Below are 24,672 nucleotides of genomic sequence, written 5' to 3'. Positions count from 1 at the left end.
TGATTTCTGAGATAAAAAGTCAGAATTCTGAAAAGTAGAAGTTCGGAAATGAAACGCCAGAATTCTGAGATAACAGAATTCAGTTTTTATCTCAGAATTCTGTGTTTTTGTAATCTTGAAATGCCGACTTTAAAAATCACAGACTTCTGAGTTTTTATCTCAGATCTTTTATCTCAGTATTACGATCTTATCTAGGAATTCCGATTTTTATCACAGAAATGTGAATTTTTATGTTAGAATTTAGATTTTTTTTTATCTCAGAATTCTGACATGTTACCTAAGAATTTAGGTTTTAATTTCAGAATTCTGACAGTTCAGCTCAGAGTTCTGATATTTTATCTTTTTTTTTTTTTCATCTCAAAATTCCATTATTTGTTTTCAGAATCTTGACTTTTATCTTAGATTTCAGTTGTTTTTTTAACATCAGAATTCAGAGTTAGATTCTCACTGACTTTTTATCTCAGAATTATTACTTTTTTATCACAGAAATCAGACTTTATATCTCAAGTCATATTTTCATATATATTTTTGACTTTTTATCTTAGAATTCTGACTTTTAGGCCTCATGCACATGTTTTTCTCGGCCTCCGTTCCGTTTTTTTTTGCGGATAGGATGGGGACCTATTCATTTCAATGGCTCAGCAAAAAAATTCTGATAGTTCATCCGTTTGTGTTCCGCGTCCGTCGTCCGTGTTTCCCTTCAGCAAAAAAATTAGTGCATGTCCTACTTTTTTCACATTTGCGGACAAGGATAGGCATTTATTACAAGGGATCTGTGGGAAAAAACGGATCCTACAAAAAAAACGGATGCCACATCCGTTTTTTTTAGCAGACGCACAATTTACAGACGCAAAAAACAACTGTCGTGTGCATGAGGCCTAAAGAGGAACAGTTTCAATTAAAAATAAGGAGTAGTCGTGGAGCTTTACAAGACGCCTCAAAGACAAATGTGCCTTGCTGTGCAGTGATACATTCTTTATTTTAATATCATTGCATGACTGAGCAGATTTGCCACTCAGAACTCTATAAAGCTGGGTGACTACCCTATGAAAGCAGTTATGATGGCCATATGGGTTGTCACCCAGCTTTCCCAAAATCATATTAGTTGTGTCATTCTGCTATGAACAATCACCACTTGTCTGAATGGTCCCTTGATATCAAGTTAATCACAAAGTTTCCCCCAACAGTGATCAGCTGTGATCGGTATGGAATTTCCCTGCAGCGCCACCACAGGGGAAATGAGGTACTACACAGTGCCTATTCAAATCAATGTGATGTCTATGTAATGCAGGACAGGACAGGTCCTCCAGAACAGGAGACCCTGAACAGAGTACCCCCCCCCTCTCCATTAACTCTGAATTTCCTAATAGGGTGTATGAAAAGAGGGATTTTAAACCGGAAAATTAAAGTGCCTAAACACTCTTATCCAACGCCTTCAAGTCAGTTAAAAATGTTTACCTTATGTCTATAATAATATTCTACTCAAAAAACTTTGTTAGTGAGAAATAAGAAAAAAAAAGTAAAAAAAAAAAGCAAAGTACCACAAAAGTAGTGATTAACATCTGGCTTCTCTACAGTAAAGGGAGTCTAATACATGCTGAGGGGGTCATTTCTTTGTTTTTTAAGCTCAATTACGTTGTGAAGTTTCATTTATGTAAAATAGGATTTGGCGCTGACTGTTCCCTTTCGTTTTGTGGGATGATAAGTAACACCGTCAGCAGATCGGGGGTCCGGATGAACAATCTAAAATGGGATTCAAAGGTCCAATAGTAAAATTAACCAGACCTTCAAACCAGTGTTTGTCTTCTCTCTGCTATTTAGAAGGTAAACAGATTAAAAAGCTACTTTTGCTCAGCATTAGCCTTCGTCTATAGCCAAACGTGTGCTCAGATGGTGTGGCGGCACAACCCAAGTATAATGTAGCCGAGCGGTAATATAAAGCAAGGCTGTTGTGTCTATAAGGAAAGAAAGCCAGAGGCTTAATATAGCAGCCAAAGAAACTATGGGCACATAATCTTCCTAGGCATGCCTCCAATCACATACACTGCTTCTTGGGAGAATATCTCCGAAATACGGTGGCGTATAGAGGTACCAAATGGTGGCACTTTTATTCCATTGCACAGGGCCTTGGTTTCCTGAGGCCTTAGGGTGAGTATTATTTATTATTAAAGGCAGATTTACAATAATGTTGGTTGTGTAATATTACGTGCTAACCACTTAAAGGGAGTGATAAATGTATGACCTTCTGGGGGTTTAACTGATGGGACCTCCACGATGATGCGAAAGGGGGGGGGGGGTCTCTGATTTGCCTTCTAAATGGAGCGGTCATAGGCATGCCTGACTACAGCTCCGTTTTTATGGGACTGTTGGACATAACCAAGGAGAAGTGTCAAAGAGAAGGAATAGAACTTGTCTTGTATGTGCACAACCTCTCCACTCACAGAGACTTCCATTTTTGGTGCAAGTCCCAGCAGCCAGACCCTCAACAGTCATCCTTTTATCACCTATCCTAGGTTGGTATTAATGTATTTCTTCGGCCACCCTCTTCAACCACTCTAGACCTCCAAGGATATTAGCTATTTAACTCATAACCTTGCTAAACCAAACTGGAAAATGGTTAAAAAATAATACCATTCATCACCCTGGATCCAAAGGTTGAAACCTGTGGTAAGTGTACCCCAGCAGGGCTGTATTTGCAGCAAGGCACATGAGGGCACGTGCCTAGGGTGTCGAGAAGGAGGGATGGTTCGGCACTTCACATAGAAAATGTTGTGTTGATATTTTCACCTTAGTGCTGCTGCCGGATAACTTCTTGAAGATCTGTCAGCAGTGGGAGAAGGAGGAAGGCTGGGCCCTACCAGACAACTGTCTGTCACTCATAGGAGCAGAAGTACGGCCATAGCAGACATAGCTAAAGCAGTATGGCGGCTTCAAACAAACAACGTTCTGATGCTGTCTGGTCCTGAAGCAGATTCTGGACTTTAATGCAGTTTCGGTTCCCAGACACTTTGCTTAGGAAGAACAGCAAACTGGGTGTTAATCAGGGGTGCACCTAGCCTTTCTGCTGCCTGAGCCGAAAACTGAAACACCCCCCCCCCCACTTCCCAATGGCAATTGTGCTAACCACTGAGCCACCGAAAGGGTAAGACTAAGGCTACTTTCACACTAGCGTTTATGCGGATCCGTCTTGGATCCGCAAAAACGCTTCCGTTACCATAATACAACCGCATTCATCCGTCATGAACGGATCCGGTTGTATTATGTCTTCTATAGCCATGACGGATCCGTTATCTATTGTGTCAGAGAAAACAGATCCGTCCCTATTGACCAACATTGTGTGTCAGGACAGATCCGTCTCGCTCCGCACCACATGGCGGACAAAAAAAAGCAGGTTGCAGCATTATTCTGTCCGCGATGGGAGCGCAACCTAACGCAACGGAATGCATTCTGGTTGACAATGAATGGGGACAAAACTGTAGCAGTTTTTTTCTGGTATTGAGACCCTATGACGGATCTCAATAGCGGAATCGAAAACGCTAGTGTGAAAGTAGCCTTACCTTTGCATACAGCCCTAGGCAGCAAACTTCTGTAAATATCACTATGAATGGTATTAACATTTTTCAGTCGTGGCACCAATAACCAATATTCATTTTTACGGCATCACAATTAATGATAAACAAACGTTTTATTGTTCATCTTTGCTAACGCTGACCCTGACCAATTATAATTGCGATTGCTCAGAAATCACGGCGAAAGTTGTAAAGCCTAAACAGGGTGTATTCAGGCTCAGTGTCTAGGGCTAAGTTTTGTCAAGCAGACATCAAAACGCTGCAGTCCGCCTCCAGAGCGGAATAGTGACGGAACGGATGCATTCTGAGCGGATCCTTATCCATTCAGAATGCATTAGGGGCAAAACGAAACCATTTTGGACCGCGTGTGAGAGCCCTAAACGGATCTCACAAACGGAAAGCCAAAACGCCAGTGTTAATGTAGCCTAAGCTACTCTAGACCACCAGGAATACTAGGTATTAACCACTAAGCCACTGTAGACCAAGGGAAATACTAGCCATTAAACAGTAAGCCACTGTAGACCACCAGGAATACTAGGTATTAACCACTAAGCTACTCTAGACCACCAGAAAAAATAAGGTATTAACCACTAAGCTACTATAGACCACCAGAAATACTAGGTATTAACCCCTAAGCCACTCTAGACCACCGGAGATACTAGATATTACCACTAAGGCACTGTAAACCAATACTAGGTATTAACCCCTAAGCCACTCTACACCACTTGAAATACTAGCTATTACTACTAAGCCACTATAGACCAACACAAATACTAGGTACTAACCCCTATGCCACTCTAGGCCACCACAAATACTATGTACTAACCCCTATGCCACTGTAGTCCACCAGGAATACTAGGTATTAACCACTAAGCCACTGTAGACCAATGGAAATACTAGCCATTAAACACTAAGCCACTGTAGACCACCAGGAATACTAGGTATTAACCATTAAGCTACTGTAGACCACCAGAAATACTAGGTATTAACCCCTAAGCCACTCTAGACCACCAGAGATACTAGCTATTACCACTAAGGCACTGTAGACCAATACTAGCTATTAACCCCTAAGCCACTCTACACCACTGGAAATACTAGCTATTACCACTAAGCCACTATAGACCACCACAGATACTAGGTACTAACCACTATGGCACTCTAGGCCACCACAAATACTAGGTACTAACATCTATGCCATTCTAGACCACCAGGAATACTAGGTATTAGCCAATAAGCTACTGTAGACCACCAAAGGTACTAGATATTAACCACTAAGCCACTCTAGACCACCAATGATATAACAGGAAATCATTAACCACCCCACAATCAATGCTTGGTATTGTACTCACGTAATCTTGAAACAAAAGCCATTGAAAAGCAATTGAAGGTGTTTGCTTAACGCGTTTAGATAACACGTCTCATAAAGCGTGTGTGTTAACTCTACTACATCCGTACAAATAGAACGTTTGCAAATTGAGCAAAATTGTGAGTAAAGGTGGTAGTTTTGCTGTTTTGGGTGCCAACCTGCTTAGAAACTCTCTTTAAATCTTGCTTTGCCCCTGTCTATGTTTAGACAGTATATTCGAGTGGAAATGCTCAGGTCAGCTTCAGATCTCAAGTTGTTGACCCCTAACAACGGTATTCATAGATGTTTCTCCTAAGTTTTAAAAATTTTCTAAAGTTCTCCCCAACTTCTAATTAAAAGTTGGCTAGATTAGCACTTCCTGTGACAGCGCCTATAGGGCGAGTGGTTATCATAACCTCCAGGTGCGCGGTGCCGTGCCAAGGTGAGAGGTGGTGTGATATTGCCTGGCGCCATTATCACCAGGTGCTTTATTTTGCTTCTCCAAACAGATCTGCACAAGAAAGCGGCAAAAAGAAAAATCCAAGAACGTAACAAATGTGAAAAGATAACACATATCTAAATACATGGAAACATACAAAACATCTTGACCTTGCTTAGCTAATGAACACCTGGGAAGTAAATGCAATTATCACACTTAACGCATCTGCCGAATACCATGCACTAATATCAGTCCTAATTAACTGGATATTTAAAGAGATCCTTTCATGATTAAAGCTGAAGCCTTCATTCATGTATAGAAGATTAAAGTGAATTGTAAAATCCTTAAAGGATTTTTTATGAAAAATAAAAGGAGTCAGATTTATTTTTCCCAGAAACAGTGCCACCCCTGTCTGTGGTTGTATCTGGTATTGCAGCTCAGTTCTATTAAGAGTAGCACTCTTTTTGGAAAACAAACATTGATTTTCCTCATCTCATAAAAACCTAAAATGTATGTAAACAGTGACTGCACCAGCAGAATAGTGAGTGCAGCTCTGAAATATAATACAGGATGTAACTCAGGATCAGTGCAGGATAAGTAATGTAATGTATGTACACAGTGACTGCACCAGCAGAATAGTGAGTGCAGCTCTGGAGTATAATACAGGATGTAACTCAGGAACAGTACAGGATAAGTAATTTAATGTATGTACACAGTGACTGCACCAGCAGAATAGTGAGTGCAGCTCTGGAGTATAATACAGGATGTAACTCAGGATCGATATAGGATAAGTAATGTAATGTATGTACACAGTGACTGCACCAGCAGAATAGTGAGTGCAGCTCTGGAGTATAATACAGGATGTAACTCAGGATCAGTACAGGATAAGTAATTTAATGTATGTACACAGTGACTGCACCAGCAGAATAGTGAGTGCAGCTCTGGAGTATAATACAGGATGTAACTCAGGATCGATATAGGATAAGTAATGTAATGTATGTACACAGTGACTGCACCAGCAGAATAGTGAGTGCAGCTCTGGAGTATAATACAGGATGTAACTCAGGATCAGTACAGGATAATGTAATGTATTTACAAATTGACTTAACTTTGTATGTAAATGTATTATATTCTTTCTTAGGCATCATGGCTACCTTCCGTGACAGCCTGTGAGATCCATCCCCCTGCATCTCACAGGCAAGCAGGCTGTAAGTGTATTACACTGGTAATACACTTACAGCCAATGCTTTACAATACAGAAGTATTGTAAAGCATTGTAAAGGGGATCAGACCCCCAAAAGTTGAAGTCCCAGAGTGGGACAAAAAATAAAGTGAAAAAAAAGTTCAAAAATGAAGTTTTACAAAAAAAATAAACTTTCAATAAAAAAAGCGTCCTTTTACCAAAATAAAGTAAAATTTTTTGTAAAAGATAGGGAAAAAAAGAAAAGTAGACAAATTAGGTATCGCTGCGTCCGTATAAACCGTCTCTATAAAAATATCACATGACCTAACCCCTCAGATGAACACCGTCCAAAAATAAAATAAATGTTGCTAAAAAAAAAATTTTTTTGTCACCTTACGTCACTAAAAGTGCAACACCAAGCAAAATAGTACCATTCTAACCATCACCTCATCCCGCAAAAAATTAGCCCCTTCCTAAGACAGTCGCCCAAAAATAAAAATAAAAACTATGTCTCTCAGAATATGGAGACACTAAAACATATTTTTTTTGGTTTAAAAAATGCTGTTATTGTGTTAAACTTAAGTACATTAAAAATACATATTAGGTATTGCCGCGTCCATAACAACCTGCTCTATAAAAATACCACATGACCTAACCCCTTAGGGGAATACTGAAAAAAATAATAATATAAAAACAGTGTCAAAAGCCATTTTTTGTCACCTTACATCACAAAAAGTGTAATAGCAAGCGATCAAAAAGTCAAATGCACCCCAAAATAGTACCAATCTAACCATGGCCTCATCTCGCAAAAAATTATATCCTACCTAAGACAATCGCCCAAAACATGAAAAAACTATGGCTCTCAGAATATGGAGACACTAAAACATGTTTTTTTTTGTTTCAAAAATGATAATATTGTGTAAAACTTAAATAAAAAAATAAAAAAGTATACATATTAGGTATTGCCACGTCCGTAACGACCGGCTCTATAAAAATATCACGTGACCTAACCCCTCAGTTGAATACCGTCAAAACAATGTAATAAAAACGGTGTCAAAAGTCATTTTTTGTCACCTTACATCACAAAAAGTGTAATAGCAAGCGATCAAAAAGTCATATGCACCCCAAAATAGTACCAAACTAACCATGGCCTCATCTCGCAAAAAATTATATCCTACCTAAAACAATCGCCCAAAACATGAAAAAACTATGGCTCTCAGAATATGGAGACACTAAAACATGTTTTTTTTTGTTTCAAAAATGATATTATTGTGTAAAACTTAAATAAAAAAATAAAAAAAGTATACATATTAGGTATTGCCACGTCCGTAACGACCGGCTCTATAAAAATATCACGTGACCTAACCCCTCAGTTGAATACCGTCAAAACAATGTAATAAAAACGGTGTCAAAAGTCATTTTTTGTCACCTTTCATCACAAAAAGTGTAATAGCAAGCGATCAAAAAGTCATATGCACCTCAAAATAGTGCCAATCAAACCGTCATCTTATCCCGCAAAAACGATAACCTACCTAAGACAATCGCCCAAAAACTAAAAAAATTATGGCTCTCATCAGACTATGGAGACACTAAAACGTTTTTTTTTGTTTCAAAAATGATATCATTACATAATTTAAAAAAAATGTAGACATATTAGGTATCGCCACATCCATAAGAACCTGCTCTATAAAAATACCACGTGATCTAACCTGTCAGATGAACATTGTAAATAACAAAAAATAACAGTGCCAAAACAGCTTTTTTTTGTTACCTTGCCTCACAAAAAGTGTAATATAGAGCAACCAAAAATCCTATGTACCCTAAAATAGTACCAACAAAACTGCCACCTTATCCCGTAGTTTCCAAAATGGGGTCACTTTTTTTGAGTTTCTACTCTAGGGGTTCATCAGGCGGTCTTCAAATGTGACATGGCAGCTTAAAATTATCCCAGTGAAATCTGCTTTCCAAAAACCATATGGTGTTCCTTTCCTTCTGCGCAATGCCGGGTGTTATGGGAAACTACAGAATCAGGGCCATAAATATAAAGTTTTGTTTGGCCGTTAACCCTTGCTTTGTAACAGGAAATAATGGATTAAAATGGAAAATCTGCCAAAAAAGTGAAATTCTGAAAGTTCATCTCTATTTTCAATGAATTCTTGTGGAACACCTAAAGGGTTAACAAAGTTTGTAAATTCAGTTTTGTATTCCTTGAGGGGTGTAGTTTCTAAAATGGGGTCACTTTATTAGAGTTTCTACTCTAGGGGTGAGTCAGGGGGGCTTCAAATGGGACATGGCAGCTTAAAAGTATCCCAATGAAATCTGCTCTCAAAAAACCATATGGCGTTCCTTTCCTTCTGCGCCCTGCCGTGTGCCCGTACAGCAGTTTACGACCACATATGGAGTGTTTCTGTAAACTACACAATTAGGTACATAAATATTGAGTTTTGTTTGGCTGTTAACCCTTGCTTTGTAACTGGAAAAAATTGATTAAAATGGAAAATCTGCCAAAAAAGTGAAATTCTGAAATTTAATCTCCATTTTCCATTAATTAATTCTTGTGGCACACCTAAAAGGTTAACAAAGTTTGTAAAATCAGTTTTAAATACCTTAAGGGGTGTAGTTGGTAAAATGGGGTCATTTTTGGGTGGTTTTTATTATGTAAGCCTCACAAAGTGACTTCAGACCTGATCTGGTCCTTAAAAAGTGTATTTTGGAAATTTTCTGAAAAATTTGCTTCTGAACTTCTAAGCCTTCTAACGTCCCCAAAAAATAAAATGGCATTCACAAAATGATCCAAATATGAAGTAGACATATGGGGAATGTAAAGTAATAACTATTTTTGGAGGTATTACTATCTATTATAAAAGTAGAGAAATTGAAATTTGCAAATTTTTCCAAATTTGGGGGTAAATTTTATATATTTTTTTATAAATAAAAATGATTTTTTTTGACAAAATTTGACCACTATTAATATGTGACGAGAAAACAATCTTAGAATGGCCTGGATAAGTAAAAACGTTTTAAAGTTATCACCACATAAAGTGGCACTGGTCAGATTTGCGAAAAATGGCCTGGTCCTTAAAGTGAAATATGGCAGGGTCCTGAAGGGGTTAACCAGTATTTTGTGGAAGCCTGAATGTGCGGTATTGGAAGATTAACTCAGAGACAACAGCATGGCCTGGTAACCATCTTTGCAACTTGTGAAACTGGAAGATCTATGGAAATTGCAAAATTGTGTTTAAGATCTACCAGTCCGCCATGTACGCCAAAGACTGTGGGTACCGTATAGGAACCTTATTTGCCAGTGAAGTGCTGTTCATCTGTTAGAACTGGCGTCATCATTGCTTGCACTTGCATTGTCTCAGGCTGACATTGGCTCCTGCCTTGCTCCCCAAAGCATCCCCCGACATCAAGGGCACCCCAAACCACCACCAGACAGGAGACCGCAACATCCTCAAGATATACCCCAATGGAAAAAAGGGTGCACTGCTCCATTCACAATTGCACAGCTCCAGAGAGCGCCATGGAGGGATTGCCACCGTGAGGATTACTACCACCATCTGGCTTCTTCCACCACTCCTGCTGTCTCCCACACCGGGTGTCGGGCACCACAGATAATGATGTAAAAATAATCAAGGTGCGGATTTATGAAGTAGCACCCAGTTGTGTGTATAAATAGAAATCATTTATTTTACTGATAGGACTTGTGTGTGACGCGGCGATCCTACACTTACGTAGTCACCACTCACCACCTGACTTCTATTTATACAATGTGCAGAAATGGAAACTAACCAGAAATACTGCAATTAATCTACTACAAAGACGTAACATTCTTTTTAACCTGACTCAAAATACCTTTTTCATTGCAAGATTTTATTACCCAAAATTAGATGTTCTATGCCTAAAGTAGCATTGCACTCACCTCTCTCTTAAAGGGCATCTGTCAGCAGTTTTGTACCTATGACACTGGCTAACCTGTTCCATGTGCGCTTGGCAGCTGAAGGCATCTGTGTTGGTCCCATGTCCATATGTGCCCACATGTTTTAAAATATGCTAATTAGCCTCTAAGAGCAACCGGGGTGTTGCCGTTACACCTAGAGGCTCAGCTCTCTCTGCAACTGCCAAGCCCTCTTTACTTTGATTGACAGGACCAGGCAGTAGAAACATCATCACACCAGGCCTTATCAATCACAGTGCAGAGGGTGCGGCAGTTGCAGAGAGAGCTGAGCCTCTAGGTGTAATGGTAACGCCCCTGTTGCTCCTAGAAGTTAATTTGCATCTAATAAAACATCATATTTCTCAGTAATGCGGGCACATATGAACATGGGACCAACACAGATGCCTTCAGCTGCCAAGCGCACATGTAACAGGTCATATCAATGACAGTGGCCTCCTAACAATGGTCACATATCAATGACAGTGGCCTCATTATAGTGCCTCTATAACAATGACAATGCTCTTATAACAGTGCTAGTCGCAGTGCCTCCATAATAGTCATAGAGCCCCCAAATTAATAACAGTGTGCCCTTTAAACTGGCTAGACAGGAGCCTTCCTGTTACCTGGGCGGTCATGACAGCATTGGTAGCCTAATTATGGTATCAGGGACTGTGATTTGACCTTGCTGCTCGCACAGTATTGAGGTTCATACATAGATATACTACTGTGCGGACAACAGGGACGCCGCTGCCATCACTGAGCCACCAATGAACCCAGGATCATCTGCTCCATTTTTATGGGAATCTCTGGGACCTTCCAGAAGAGCTTTCATGTATTGATTTCTCCTTTCAATTTCCCTCCCCTGCCGATGAAACCTCCCAATCTGCACCTCAAGGTCAGTATATAATCCGGTATATAGTGCATGTTTTCCCGTTGCGTTAGGTTTTCTGCAGTAATTGACATTTGTATACTCTCTCAAACGTCGAAACACTCGGAAGGATTGTATTCCTTTATGCCTTCATTCTTCTTCTCCTCAATAAACTACATACAATGAGGTATTTTGATAATAGCTTATGTTCCACATCACTGCCAAACATGTGCATGTGGGTAGTATTTTCATAAATGGGGACAAACAACATAACACTCGTGTGCAACTGCCAAATCAAAGCAAAAAAAAAAAAAAAGCATAAAAACCCATAAAAAACAACATATTTTAATAGTGTCATTGTCTCGAAATGATGTAGGATGAGTTGCGACAAAGAGTTACGAGCATGTAAACACACAAGCAAACAGAACTTCCACTACAGCGAGAGAGCGGGGCCCGGGGAGCGGAGCCGCGGCTTTGACATTTTACAGTTTCATGAAAATATTCTTAGTTTTTCAGGCTGATGCATACATCCCTCGAGAGGGTTCTGCATTGAGCCTGTTGGCCTTGACATTAAGCCAAAAACAATTGAAAGACAAAAAAAAAGAACAACAAATCAGTTTTCCGCAGACATTTTTATCCTTTTACTACATGGCCTTCGTCATACAAAACTGAAGATGCGCCATTTGACCGATTTGGATTTTTATTTGCTTTGGAATTCATTGTTTGGCCCAGACAAGGTTCCCCTAGTCCAGGGATGCTCAACCTGCGGCCCTCCAGCTGTTGTAAATCTACAACTCCCACAATGCCCTGCTGTAGGCTGATAGCTGAAGTCTGTTCGGGCATTCTGGGAGTTGTAGTTTTGCAACAGCAGGAGGGCCGCAGGTTGAGCATGCCTGCCCTAGTCCTTTAAACGGGAACTGTCCCCATTTGATCTGTTTGTGTACAGCAGAGGTAGGCAACGTCCGGCACTTTAGCTGTTATGTGAAACTACAACTCCCAGCATGCATACTTACTCTGCTCTTCTCAGAACCACACATAGAAATGAATGGAGCATGCTGGACATTGTAGTTTCACAGCAGCTGGAGTGCTGACCCCTGCTATAGAGTATATTATGCCTGATATGCAAGGCAAAGACAATGGGTGTTTCTAGAAGACCCAATTCTTGGGAAGGATAATGTTTTTTTTTATGTGTACTGCCCCCTGCTGGGAAGGCAGTCAAATAGTGTCGGGAGCCGGTTTAAAATCAAATGCAGTCACCGGGAGCAGGCAGTTCCGAGAACAGCCCGATGAAGGCCCCCGGCGGCTGTTCTCGGAACTGCCTGCTCCCGGAGTCTGCATTTGATTTCAGACTGGCTCCCGGCCCAGGCACAGGTAAGGGCTTACCTGTGCATCGCCGGACGGGTGAGTCTACCTTACTAAAGATGGCAGCCCGCATGTGGCTACCAAGGCCGCGACTTACAAACCATATAGTCAAATCATGCGATTGCTGTGAGGCTTCTGGAAAAAGGGGCATCAGATCTAAGGCCCCTTTCACACGGGCGTCCAGATGCGTTGCGGGTGCATTGCGGGAAACCCACGTGAGTGCGCACGCAATTTCAGTCAGTTATGTCTGCGGTTGCGTTGCGTTGCAATTTTGCGGAACGGGTGCGGACCCATTCATTTTCAACGGGGCCGCAAAAGATGCGGACAGCACACGGACAAGAAAAGGCATTTCCATTATAGTGCCAGCCATGTGCGGTACGCAAAATGCGGAACGCACATGGCCGGTGTCCGTGTTTTGCAGATCCGCAGTTTGCGGACCGCAAAACACTCGCGGACGTGTGAATGGACCATTATGAGAATGTCCTGTTTTGCTTAAAGGGGTTGCCCTGGTGTTTTAAAATTGATGGCCTACCGTGAGGAAAGGTCATCGATATCAGATCGGTGCCGGTCCGACTCCAGGCACCACCACTGATCAGCTGTTTGAAGAGGCTGCTGCACTCCAGTGAGCTCTGCAGCCTATCCCAAAGCCAGTGATGTCACGTACATCGGTCACAAGAGAAGTGAATGGGCCTGGGTGGCAATACCAAACACAACCGCTATTCAACGGACGGCTCTGTGTTCGGTACCACGGCCTCTTCAAACAGCTGTTAGGTGGGAGGTTGACCCCCACAGATCATCTATGTGGATATCAATATTAAACACGCAGCCCCTTTAGAAGTGAATGGACAGCGCCAGGCATGCACGGCCAACTCTCCATCCATTGTGGCCACTACATAGGTGATCCCCACCAATTAGGAGAACGGGATCGCCAAGCCTCCTATGTTTTTGGGGTGCGGTGCGCATGAATAACCACCACTCAGTGGACTTCTGTGGGACGGACAGAAGAGATAGCCAAGCGCTGTACTTGGAGCCACCTGAGAAGTGATAGAGCGGTGATCCAGCTCTACCATTGCAAAGTCCACCCTGGTTCATGTTGCTACATGGGTGCGGATACTTATTGACAGTGAGTGCACTCACATACATTTGTAAAGAAGAGCATCACGTGTGTGTACATGACTGGAAACAGCACAGTAATGCACGGCCACCATATAGCGGGATTTGTAGAAAGTGATCTCTTACCTGATGGCAGCCCTGTATCTCTGAGTCTCTCCCGAAACACGTATATGAAGTCCTGTCTGATTTATCTGTCAATAGAAGAAGCTACATGTCAGTCCATGACGCCAGTTATTTCATGCTTACATTCTGTTACCAGTTCCATATGCACTATGCTGAAGAGCGTGTGGTTAACATAGCAGAATGTGGAAATTATATACAGTATATATAAATGCTATTCAGTGGCCCTACAGTGTTACATACTGTTGTAATAGGATTGATGGCGGGCCCTCCTTATCACCAGAGGGCAGCACTACAGTGGAAGGCAACATCTGTGTTGTGAGGATAGAGGCAGATAACCCAGGATCCACCACTGACCAAGGTGATTAAGGGCTCGTTCACACGACTGTATGGCTTTTTCAGTGTTTTTAACGGATCAGTTTTTTGGTTTCAGTAGTGTTTCCGGTTTCGTTCCGTTTTTCCGTATGGCTTATAAAGTATACAGTAATTACATTTAAAAAAAATTGCTTGTGTGATAATAGTGGTGTAAAATGCATTAAAAATAGCGTTGTACAGTATGAAAATAATACCGCCATATAGTGCACACATAATACTGCCGTATATAGAATTTGGAAATTCAACACCCAAGTGAAACTGCAATTCAGTATTCAATGGCGCCATACGATGCCACAAAATGATACTCCCATACAGTAATCAGTACTACATCTAGACGCCACGGAATGCTGCGTTATAGAACAATACAAAGCAGACGGTAGGGCTGTGATTAAAGGGGTTGTCTCATCATGGAAAATGGGGGCATATCGCTAGGATATGCCCCCATTGTCTTATAGGTGCGGATCCCACCGCTGGAACCCGCACCTCTATCGAGAACGGAGCCCCGCAAGTGAAGTAGGGCGCACTGCGCCTGCGCAGCAGCCCCCCATTCATTTTCTATGGGGCCGGTGAAAATAGCCGAGCGCTGGCTCGGCAATTTCCGTCGGCCCCATAGAGATTAATGGGAGCGGGGGCCGCGCATGCACGGTACGCTCCCATTCTCTTCTATGGGGAGCCGACTTACCCTGGGTTCACACCTGAGCGTTTTACAGCGCGTTCAAACGCGCTGTAAAACGCTCAACACATGAAAACCAATGCTTCCCTATGGGAATGGTTCTCACCTGGGCGTTTTACAGCGCGTACGATCGCGCTGTAAAACGCCCGACGCATAATCAAGTACTTGAGCTTCTTTGGGGCGTTTTGACGCGCGTTTGTGGCCATAGGACACTGCAGTCAATCACACAAACGCGCGTCAAACGCGCGTTTACTATTACAAAAAACGCGCATAAAAACGTGCGACAAAAACGCGCGTAAAACGCGCGTTTGAGAAACGCTCAGGTGTGAACCCAGCCTTAGTGGTGGCCGGACCAGAGTCCTCCATGCAACACCCTTGCAGGGCTCCGGTCTCGATATAAGTGTGGGTCCCACCGGTGGGACCCGCACCAATAGGACAATGGGGGCATATCCTGGCGATATAACCCCATTGTCCATGATGACACAACCCCTTTAAAGGGGTTGTCCAATGATCACAGCTTATCACCTATCCACAGGATTCCCACTGCAAACAATGGGTTGTGGATTTGACTGCAGAATACATGCCCAAATCTGCTTGAATATACTGCCTAAGTGGACAATCTGATGTGTTTTTGCTCTATTGCTTGAGGACCCCTACAAAACCTAGGCCATAGGAAATTGCCCAGCTTACCACCCCCTAAAACAGGGATGATTATCACGACAGATGAAGCATGCTGCCCTATTCTGTTTTATCCATTTACATAGTGCCAACATATTCTGCAGTGATGTACAGAGATTGCCATCATTCATCAGTACTTTTTTGGGAGAGAAACTGGAATTGCCTCCCCATAAACACAGGGTGAACATGCAAACACCAGGCAAAGGCTGCCCCTGAACTCAACACTGCAAGGCAACACTGATCCACCATGTTTGATGATGCACAGGATGAAGCACAGGAATATGGGCAAGATCAAGCACAGGATTAAACACAGGATGATGCACAGGATGAAATTCAGGAAGTACAGGGTGATGCTCAGGATGAAGTACAGAATAATACACAGGTGAAAGTACAGGATGATGCTCAGGGTGAAGTACAAGATGATGCTCAGGGTGATGCTCAGAATGAAGTGCAAGATGATGCACAGGAGGAAGTACAGGCTGATGCACAGAATGATTCTCAAGATGAAGTATATGATGATGCACAGAATGAAGTATATGATGATGCACAGAATGAAGTATATGATGATGCTCGGGATGAAGTACAGGATGATGCTCGGGATGAAGTACAGGATGATGCTCAGGATGAAGTACATGCTGATGCACAGAATGAGGTATATGATGATGCTCGGGATGAAGTACAGGATGATGCTCGGGATGAAGTACAGGATGATGCTCGGGATGAAGTACAGGATGATGCTCAGGATGAAGTACATGCTGATGCACAGAATGAGGTATATGATGATGCCCAGGATGAAGTACAGGATGAAGTATATGATGATGCTCAGGCTGGTGCACAGGATGAAATACAGGCTGATGCACAGGATGAAGTATATGATAATGCTCAGGATGAAGTATATGATGATGCACAGGATGAAGTACAGGCTGATGCACAGGATGAAGTATATGATGATGCACAGGATGAAGTACAGGCTGATGCACAGGATGAAGTATATGATAATGCTCAGGATGAAGTATATGATGATGCACAGGATGAAGTACAGGCTGATGCACAGGATGAAGTACAGGCTGATGCACAGGATGAAGTACAGGATGAAGTATATGATGATGGTCAGGATAATGCACAGGATGAAGTACAGGCTGATGCACAGGATGAAGTATATGATGATGCACAGGATGAAGTACAGGATGATGCACAGGATGAAGTACAGGCTGGTGAACATGGCGATGCTCATATCTTGGCTGTAATATTTACTTTCTTCGATATAGAGGGATGTCTATTTGCATCACCAGTGACAGAGTTTTTCCCTGATCCACATGTTATAAACTGAAATCTGCATATTACATGTTAAAATATTCAGTGGAGAGTTAATGAGCGCAGTGGCAGCAGCAAATTATACCTTCAGGTGTCCAAATTCCTACAACCAATAAAGCAATTGAATAAAAAGATATGATATAGTGCTGGTCTTAGGGGGAGGCGGATGCGGTGCTGCTGCTGGGGGCTGTATAACTTTATAGCATCACCTGGGTTCATCAACAGATAGAATACAATCTCAGGCAAGTTACTGAAATCTCTAACAGACTTGTAATATTAAAGAGCGCTCCAGCCACTACGGCGGCCATTGTAGCTCCCCATGGAGACTTTAACCCAGCATCCCCCATCATGTGCACTCTGCTTGACAGTTACAGACAGCGACACTCGATGGTTACAGTCTCTACACCCTGGTCTCACTCTAGGCTGAGGCAGCACTCCAGAAGTGGTGAAAGGGTGGCGCTTTATTCACCCCAAATGCTACGTTTTTAGGCCAACACAATGAGGCCTTTCTCTAGACATATTATGGATAGATATATATGTGATAGATATATTAAGTATAGAGACGTAGATAGATACTGTAAATAGACATACAAGATGATAGATAGATAGACATATTATAGATAGACATATTATAGATAGATAGACTTTTTTTAGATAGATAGATAAATACAGACGTGGACAAAATTGTTGGTACCCTTTGGTCAATGAAAGAAAAAGTCACAATGGTCACAGAAATAACTTTAATCTGACAAAAGTAATAATAAATTAAAATTCTATAAATGTTAACCAATGAAAGTCAGACATTGTTTTTCAACCATGCTTCAACAGAATTATGTAAAAAAATAAACTCATGAAACAGGCATGGACAAAAATGATGGTACCCCTAACTTAATATTTTGTTGCGCAACCTTTTGAGGCAATCACTGCAATCAAACGCTTCCTGTAACTGTCAATGAGACATCTGCACCTCTCAGCAGGTATTTTGGCCCACTCCTCATGAGCAAACTGCTCCAGTTGTGTCCGGTTTGAAGGGTGCCTTTTCCAGACTGCATGTTTCAGCTCCTTCCAAAGATGCTCAATAGGATTGAGGTCAGGGCTCATAGAAGGCCACTTTAGAATAGTCCAATTTTTTCCTCTTAGCCATTCTTGGGTGTTTTTAGCGGTGTGTTTTGGGTCATTGTCCTGTTGCAAGACCCATGACCTGCGACTGAGACCAAGCTTTCTGACACTGGCTAGTACATTTCTCTCTAGAATTCCTTGATAGTCTTGAGATTTCATTGTACCCTGCACAGATTCAAGACACCCTGTGCCAGACGCAGCAAAGCAGCCCCAGAACATAACAGAGCCTCCTCCATGTTTCACAGTAGGGACAGTGTTCTTTTCTTGATATGCTTCATTTTTTCGTCTGTGAACATACAGCTGATGTGCCTTGGCAAAAACTTCGATTTTTGTCTCATCTGTCCACAGGACATTCTCCCAGAAGCTTTGTGGCTTGTCAACATGTAGTTTGGCATATTCCAGTCTTGCTTTTTTATGATTCGTTTTCAACAATGGTGTCCTCCTTGGTCGTCTCCCATGTAGTCCACTTTGGCTCAAACAACGACGGATGGTGCGATCTGACACTGATGTTCCTTGAGCATGAAGTTCACCTTGAATCTCTTTAGAAGTCTTTCTAGGCTCTTTTGTTACCATTCGGATTATCCGTCTCTTAGATTTGTCATCAATTTTCCTCCTGCGGCCACGTCCAGGGAGGTTGGCTACAGTCCCATGGATCTTAAACTTATGAATAATATGTGCAACTGTACTCACAGGAACATCTAGTTGCTTGGAGATGGTCTTATAGCCTTTACCTTTAACATGCTTGTCTATAATTTTCTTTCTGATCTCTTGAGACAGCTCTTTCCTTTGCTTCCTCTGGTCCATGTCGAGTGTGGTACACACCATATCACCAAACAACACAGTGATTACCTGGAGCCATATATATAGTCCCAATGGCTGATTACAAGGTTGTAGACACCTGTGATGCTAATTAGTGGACACACCTTGAATTAACATGTCCCTTTGGTCACATTATGTTCTGTGTTTTCTAGGGGTACCATCATTTTTGTCCATGCCTGTTTCATGAGTTTATTTTTTTACATAATTCTGTTGAAGCATGGTTGAAAAACAATGTCTGACTTTCATTGGTTAACATTTATAGAATTTTAATTTATTATTACTTTTGTCAGATTAAAGTTATTTCTGTGACCATTGTGACTTTTTCTTTCATTGACCAAAGGGTACCAACAATTTTGTCCACGTCTGTAGATACTGTAGATAGATAGACATATTATAGATAGATAAATAGATACTGTCGATAGATAGACATACTATTGATAGATAGATAGGTAATGTAGATAGACATACAGATATTAGATAGACATATTATGTATATATTGTGACACAGTAAAGGGAGTTGTATAGGAGGCAGGTATTTTCCTCCCAGTGTGTGCTGATGGACTGATTAGCGGCCAGGTGGGGTCCAACACCGGACTGGACTCAGGTGCCAGTCCGGGTTTTTACAACACCTAGCTGCCATTAAAAGACAGCTGGGTTCAGCAGAAAGGATCTCTGTATGGGGATCTGAGGCTTTTTCCGGCCTTGGAGGCCTGAGACCAGTGTGAGGGGAAACAGGCTGCCTAAAGTCTGCGCATGGACTCTCTGAGGAAGAACTGCCAGCTGGGTGTAAAAGAACACCAAAACCAAAAGGTGACTTTTTGTGTTGAATGTGACTTTTTAGTTTATGAACTTGCCAAGAGTGTGAAGAAACACTGAACTGTTTGATTTAAGAACTGGTTGGTGCCTCTATACTGCGTCCGCTTATCCTGTCTACCATAGCGAATCCCCACAATATATATATATATTAGATCAGGCATGGCCAACCTGAGGCTCTCCAGCTGTTGTAAAACTACAACTCCCACCATGCCCTGCTGTAGGCTGATAGCTGTAGGTAGCCTCGGCATGCTGGGAGTTGTAGTTTTGCAACAGCTGGAGAGCCTCAGGTTGGCCATCCCTGTATTAGATAGATAAATAGATAGACATATCATGGATAGATAGATATGAGATAGATAAGATAGATAAAGATACTGTAGATAGACATACAGATATTAGATAAATAGATAGATATACATGTTATGTATAGCTATTAGATATGTTATGGCTGCCGTCTTTAGTGAACATAAATCACAGTGTGTTCGGATCGTCTAGATAGATAGATACTGTAGATAGTCAGACATATACTATACAGATAGATAGATGTAGATAGACATACAGATATTAGATAGACATATTATGTGTATATATATATATATATATATATTAGATATACAGTATATGAGATAGATATAGATAATGTAGATAGACATACAGATATTAGATAAATAGATGATAGATATACATGTTATGGATAGATATTAGATATGTTATGGTAGCTTTAGTGAACATAAATCACAGTGTGTTCGGACCGTCTGTCCGGCGATCTCCTCCCTTGTACCTTTCTACATATGACTTATTCTGTAGCAAAACAAAGCTGATGAAAATGGCGGCCTGTTTATGTGACAGCAGCTGTGCGCCGCCCGTGACACTTATCGGTGAGAACGGGGCTTAATCAATCACGGAGTCTCCTGACGGCATTCTGGGTAACAAGCTGCACGAGATTCAGGTTTTTCCCTTTTTTTCACACTTCCCCGGAGTAAGCTTCCTTCATGATCAGCATCATGATGGAACTGACACCTGGGAAAGAGAAATTGGGTTGGACTTTTGCCACCCATTACTAAGTTCTACACCAGTGAAGCGGGGATTTGAACTGGGCCCAAATCCTGCAGAGGATCCGTGCCAGCCTTAATGATCTGATGTTTTCTGAAGGCTGTCTGGTTCTCTAGACTATAACATAAAGGTCATACTTTATATCCCAATCATATTCATTAATGGAAAGGCCTGAAGCACGCGGCTTTGGAAAATATCATGGCCCCCCTCCATCTATTCTACTAAACGGGGATGTTGGATTGGAAAAAATTGCATGAAAACTGCCGGTGCCAAACACGTGTAATTAATTAATGTGATCTTTACCTCAAATATTTTTTTTTAATAGTAAAAGAAGCTCAGTTTAGTCTGGCAGTCGTGTAAAGGTTCGGACTATTTGGATTAACACAATGAGATGGACAGCTCCAATAGGAGGAGGACTCCGAGGTGACCACATCGCACCACGGAAATAGTCTGAATGCAACAACAAAGGATAAAATAAAACACAGAACATTATTTTGTAAAAAAAAAAAAAAAAAAAAGATATTTCTACTGGGAATCTGAGGTAGTCAGAACTCCTCCTCCTGTCTCTCTTATGCTTTACACTGAAGCTCTGCTTGTTCAGATTGACTTTTGTTGATGCACACAAGCCCAACAGGAAGTCAGTCTTCCAGCAAAGGCTGAATAATTGTAAACTACATCAAGATATCTGCTGTCTATGCGGAGTCGAAGGAAGTTCCCTGGGTGGAGATCATGGAGATTTAAAGGAATTATGCCATGATTAATGTAAGAAATGAAAATACGACATCATATAGGGCATGACTATTTTTTCTAAGAAAGCTAGAACCAGCCCTGTACCTCACATGGATCCATAGATCTCGACATTCACTGCTCCAATTGCTCTGCAAGATTCTTTTAACCACTTCCAGATCGGGCCATTTACCCCCTTCCTGACCAGGCCTAATTTTGACAATCTGACATGTGTCACTTTATGTGGTAATAACTCTGGAACGCTTTTACTTATCCAAGCCATTCAGAGACTGTTTTCTCATGACACATTGTACTTCATATTAATGGTAAATTTGAGTAAATATGTTTTACCTTTATTTATAAAAAAATCCAAAAGTTTATGAAAATGTGAAAAAATTCACTTTTTTCTAAATTTGAATCTCTCTGCTTTTAAGACAAATAGTGATGCCTCATAAAATATTTATTAATTAACATTCCCTATATGTCTACTTTATGTTGGCATCATTTTAGTACGGTAATGTAATTTTATTCTTTTAGGACGCTAGAAGGTAATTTTTGAATTTTTAAAGAAATTTCCAAAGTCAACTTTATTAAGGACCAGTTCTGTTCTGAAGTCACTTTGTGGGGCTTAGATAATAGAACCAATCCATAAATGACCCCATTTTAGAAATGACACCCCTCAAACTATTCAAAACAGGTTTTTTTTAGAAATGTTGTTAACCCTTTAGGTATTCCACAGGAATTAAAGCAAAATAGAGGTGAAATTTCAAAATGGCACTTTTTTTTGCAGATTTTCCATTTTAATAATTTTTTTGGAACACATCCAGGGTTAACCACAAAACAAACCTCAATATTTATTACCTTGATTCTACAATTTGCAGAAACACCCCATATGTGGTCGTATACCGCTGTTTGGGCACACGACAGAGCACAGAAGGCAAGGAGCGCCATATGGTTTTTGGAGGGCAGATTTTGCTGGAATGGTCTTTGGGCACCATTTTGCATTTGAAGATGCCCTGAGGTAACTCCACAGTGAAACCCCCCAAAAAGTGACTAGATTTTGTAAACTACACCACCCAAGGAATTTTTAAGGAGTGTAGCAAGCACTCAACAGCTGTTTCATATACTTTTTAATACTTGGGTGTGAAAATGAAAAATTAAATAAAAATAAATAAAAGAAAATGGTGCTTTAGGCCCAAACTTTCTTTTTCACAAAAGATAACAGGAGAATATTCCCCCCCCCCCAATTTCCTACTCACTTTCTCCTGAATACAGAAACACCCCAATTGTGGTCGTAAACTGTTATTTGTGGATACGCCAGGGCTCAGAAAGGAAGGAGCGGCATCTGGATTTTCAAACATGAAATTTTCTGTCATGGTTTATAAGAGCAATAACTTTTTTTATTTTTTGTTGAATGAGCTGCGTGAGGTCTGCGTGAGACAAGCTGTAGATTTTATTGGCTCCATTTTGGGGTACATTAGGCTTTATGGTTGCTTTTTATCTCATTTTTGGGGGGTAAAGTCCCAAAAAAAGCTGTTTGGTGTCACTTTTCAAATTTTATTTTTTACACCGTTCACTTGATGCGGTAGATCATGTGATATTTTTATAGTTCCAGTCATTACGGACATAACAAAACCAAATATGTCTATTTATTTTTACGTTTTACACAATTAAAACATTTTTAGAAAAAAAATCATGTTTTTGTGTTGCCATTTTTTTAGAGCCATATTTTTTATTATTTTTCCGGCTATAGTCTTCTGTGAGGGCTTGTTTTTTGCGGGACGAGGTGACGTTTTTATTGCTACCATTTTGGGGTACATACGACTTTTTGATTAATTGATATTATGTTTTTTGTGAGGTGAGGTGACTAAAAAAAAAACTGTTTTGGCATAGTTTTTCTTAGTTTTTTTTACACCGTTTACTTGATGCGGTTGATCGTGTGATATTTTTGTAGAGCCAATTGTTACGGACGCGGCAATAACAACGCTGTCTAATTTTTATTTATTTTTTTACATTTTACACAATAAGAGCATTTTTAGAAAAAAAAAATTATGTTTTTGTTTTGCAATTTTCATAGAGCCATATTTTTTTTATTTTTCTGGCTATGGTCTTGTGTGGGAGCTATTTTTTTGCGGGATGAGGTGACGTTTTTATTGCTACCATTTTGGGGTACATATGACTTTTTGATTGATTAACATTATGTTTTTTGGGAGGTGATCTCACTAAAAAAATCTGTTTTGGCGCAATGTTTATTTATTTATTTTTACGGCGTTCACCTGATGGGATAGATCATATGATATTATTATAGAGCCAGTCGTTGCGGACGCGGTGATACCAAATATGTCTATTTTATAGACTATTGATTTCAGGAGCACCATGTTATGCCTCCTTTCTCCTCTGGGGGCACTGCGGGGAAATGTAATACTTGCTGCCAGGTCTTCCTGCACTTTACAACCGTTCTCTGCAGTAGCACATCATTAGGCCTCGTGCAAACAGCCAGAGTTTCAGTCCGCAGATCGGACGCAGACTTATTGAACTCAATGGGGCCGTAGACAGCACACCTGCATCCTCAAGTCCGTTCTGCGGCCCTGCAAAAAAATAGAAGATGTCCTATTCTTGTCCATGTTGCAGACAATGATAGGACATTTTTACAGACGTTAAAAAAAACAACAACATGCACTCATGTGGCGGCATGCACTCTGCCTGGATCCGTGTTTTGCGGATCCACGATTTGCAGACCGTTAAACACTTACAGCCGTGTGCATGAGCCCTTAATCAGATTACTTTTGGGGACCCTACCCCCCAAAAAATAGATTGGACAGTCCCATTTATAGTTTAACTGACGCATACGGAGCCTGACATATTCCAGAAGTCGTCTGGATATAAACCTTATACCGGGCGCATCAAATGAGGGCGGATTGCAGATATTTCACAGCATCCGTGAAAGATCATCTGACTACAAATGTTGTATAAGTTCCATGCGATTCCCCGTAGTTCCGTGCGGTTAGCCTGCCCTCCAGCACAATGTTACTAGGAATATAAAATGCATGCTTAACGCAAAGCCCCAGTGTATTCCGGCAGGCTAATGTGATAATTTCTGGTACTTAGTTTCTGTTCCTAAGAGACCACATAATAGGAAACTAGAAAAGTACATGTTTATTTTCAT

General features: G+C 41.0%; 1 protein-coding gene across 10 annotated transcripts in view; it reads right to left on the bottom strand.

The window, feature by feature from the left end:
• The window catches only part of TCF4 (transcription factor 4), a 374,657-nt gene that overhangs the window by 181,410 nt on the left and 168,575 nt on the right, over window positions 1-24,672 (bottom strand). For all 10 annotated transcript variants that reach the window (XM_044276370.1, XM_044276361.1, XM_044276362.1 and 7 more), the window contains one exon: window positions 13,943-14,007. In XM_044276370.1, coding sequence (XP_044132305.1) covers window positions 13,943-14,007 — 65 coding nt within the window. The remainder of the gene's footprint in view (window positions 1-13,942; window positions 14,008-24,672) is intronic.

The sequence above is a fragment of the Bufo gargarizans genome, chromosome 1 (genome assembly GCF_014858855.1).
Source record: "Bufo gargarizans isolate SCDJY-AF-19 chromosome 1, ASM1485885v1, whole genome shotgun sequence".
NCBI classification, from domain to species: Eukaryota; Metazoa; Chordata; class Amphibia; order Anura; family Bufonidae; genus Bufo; species Bufo gargarizans.
Note: the sequence above shows the minus strand (reverse complement) of the source record. Positions and strands in the feature narration are given on the sequence as shown.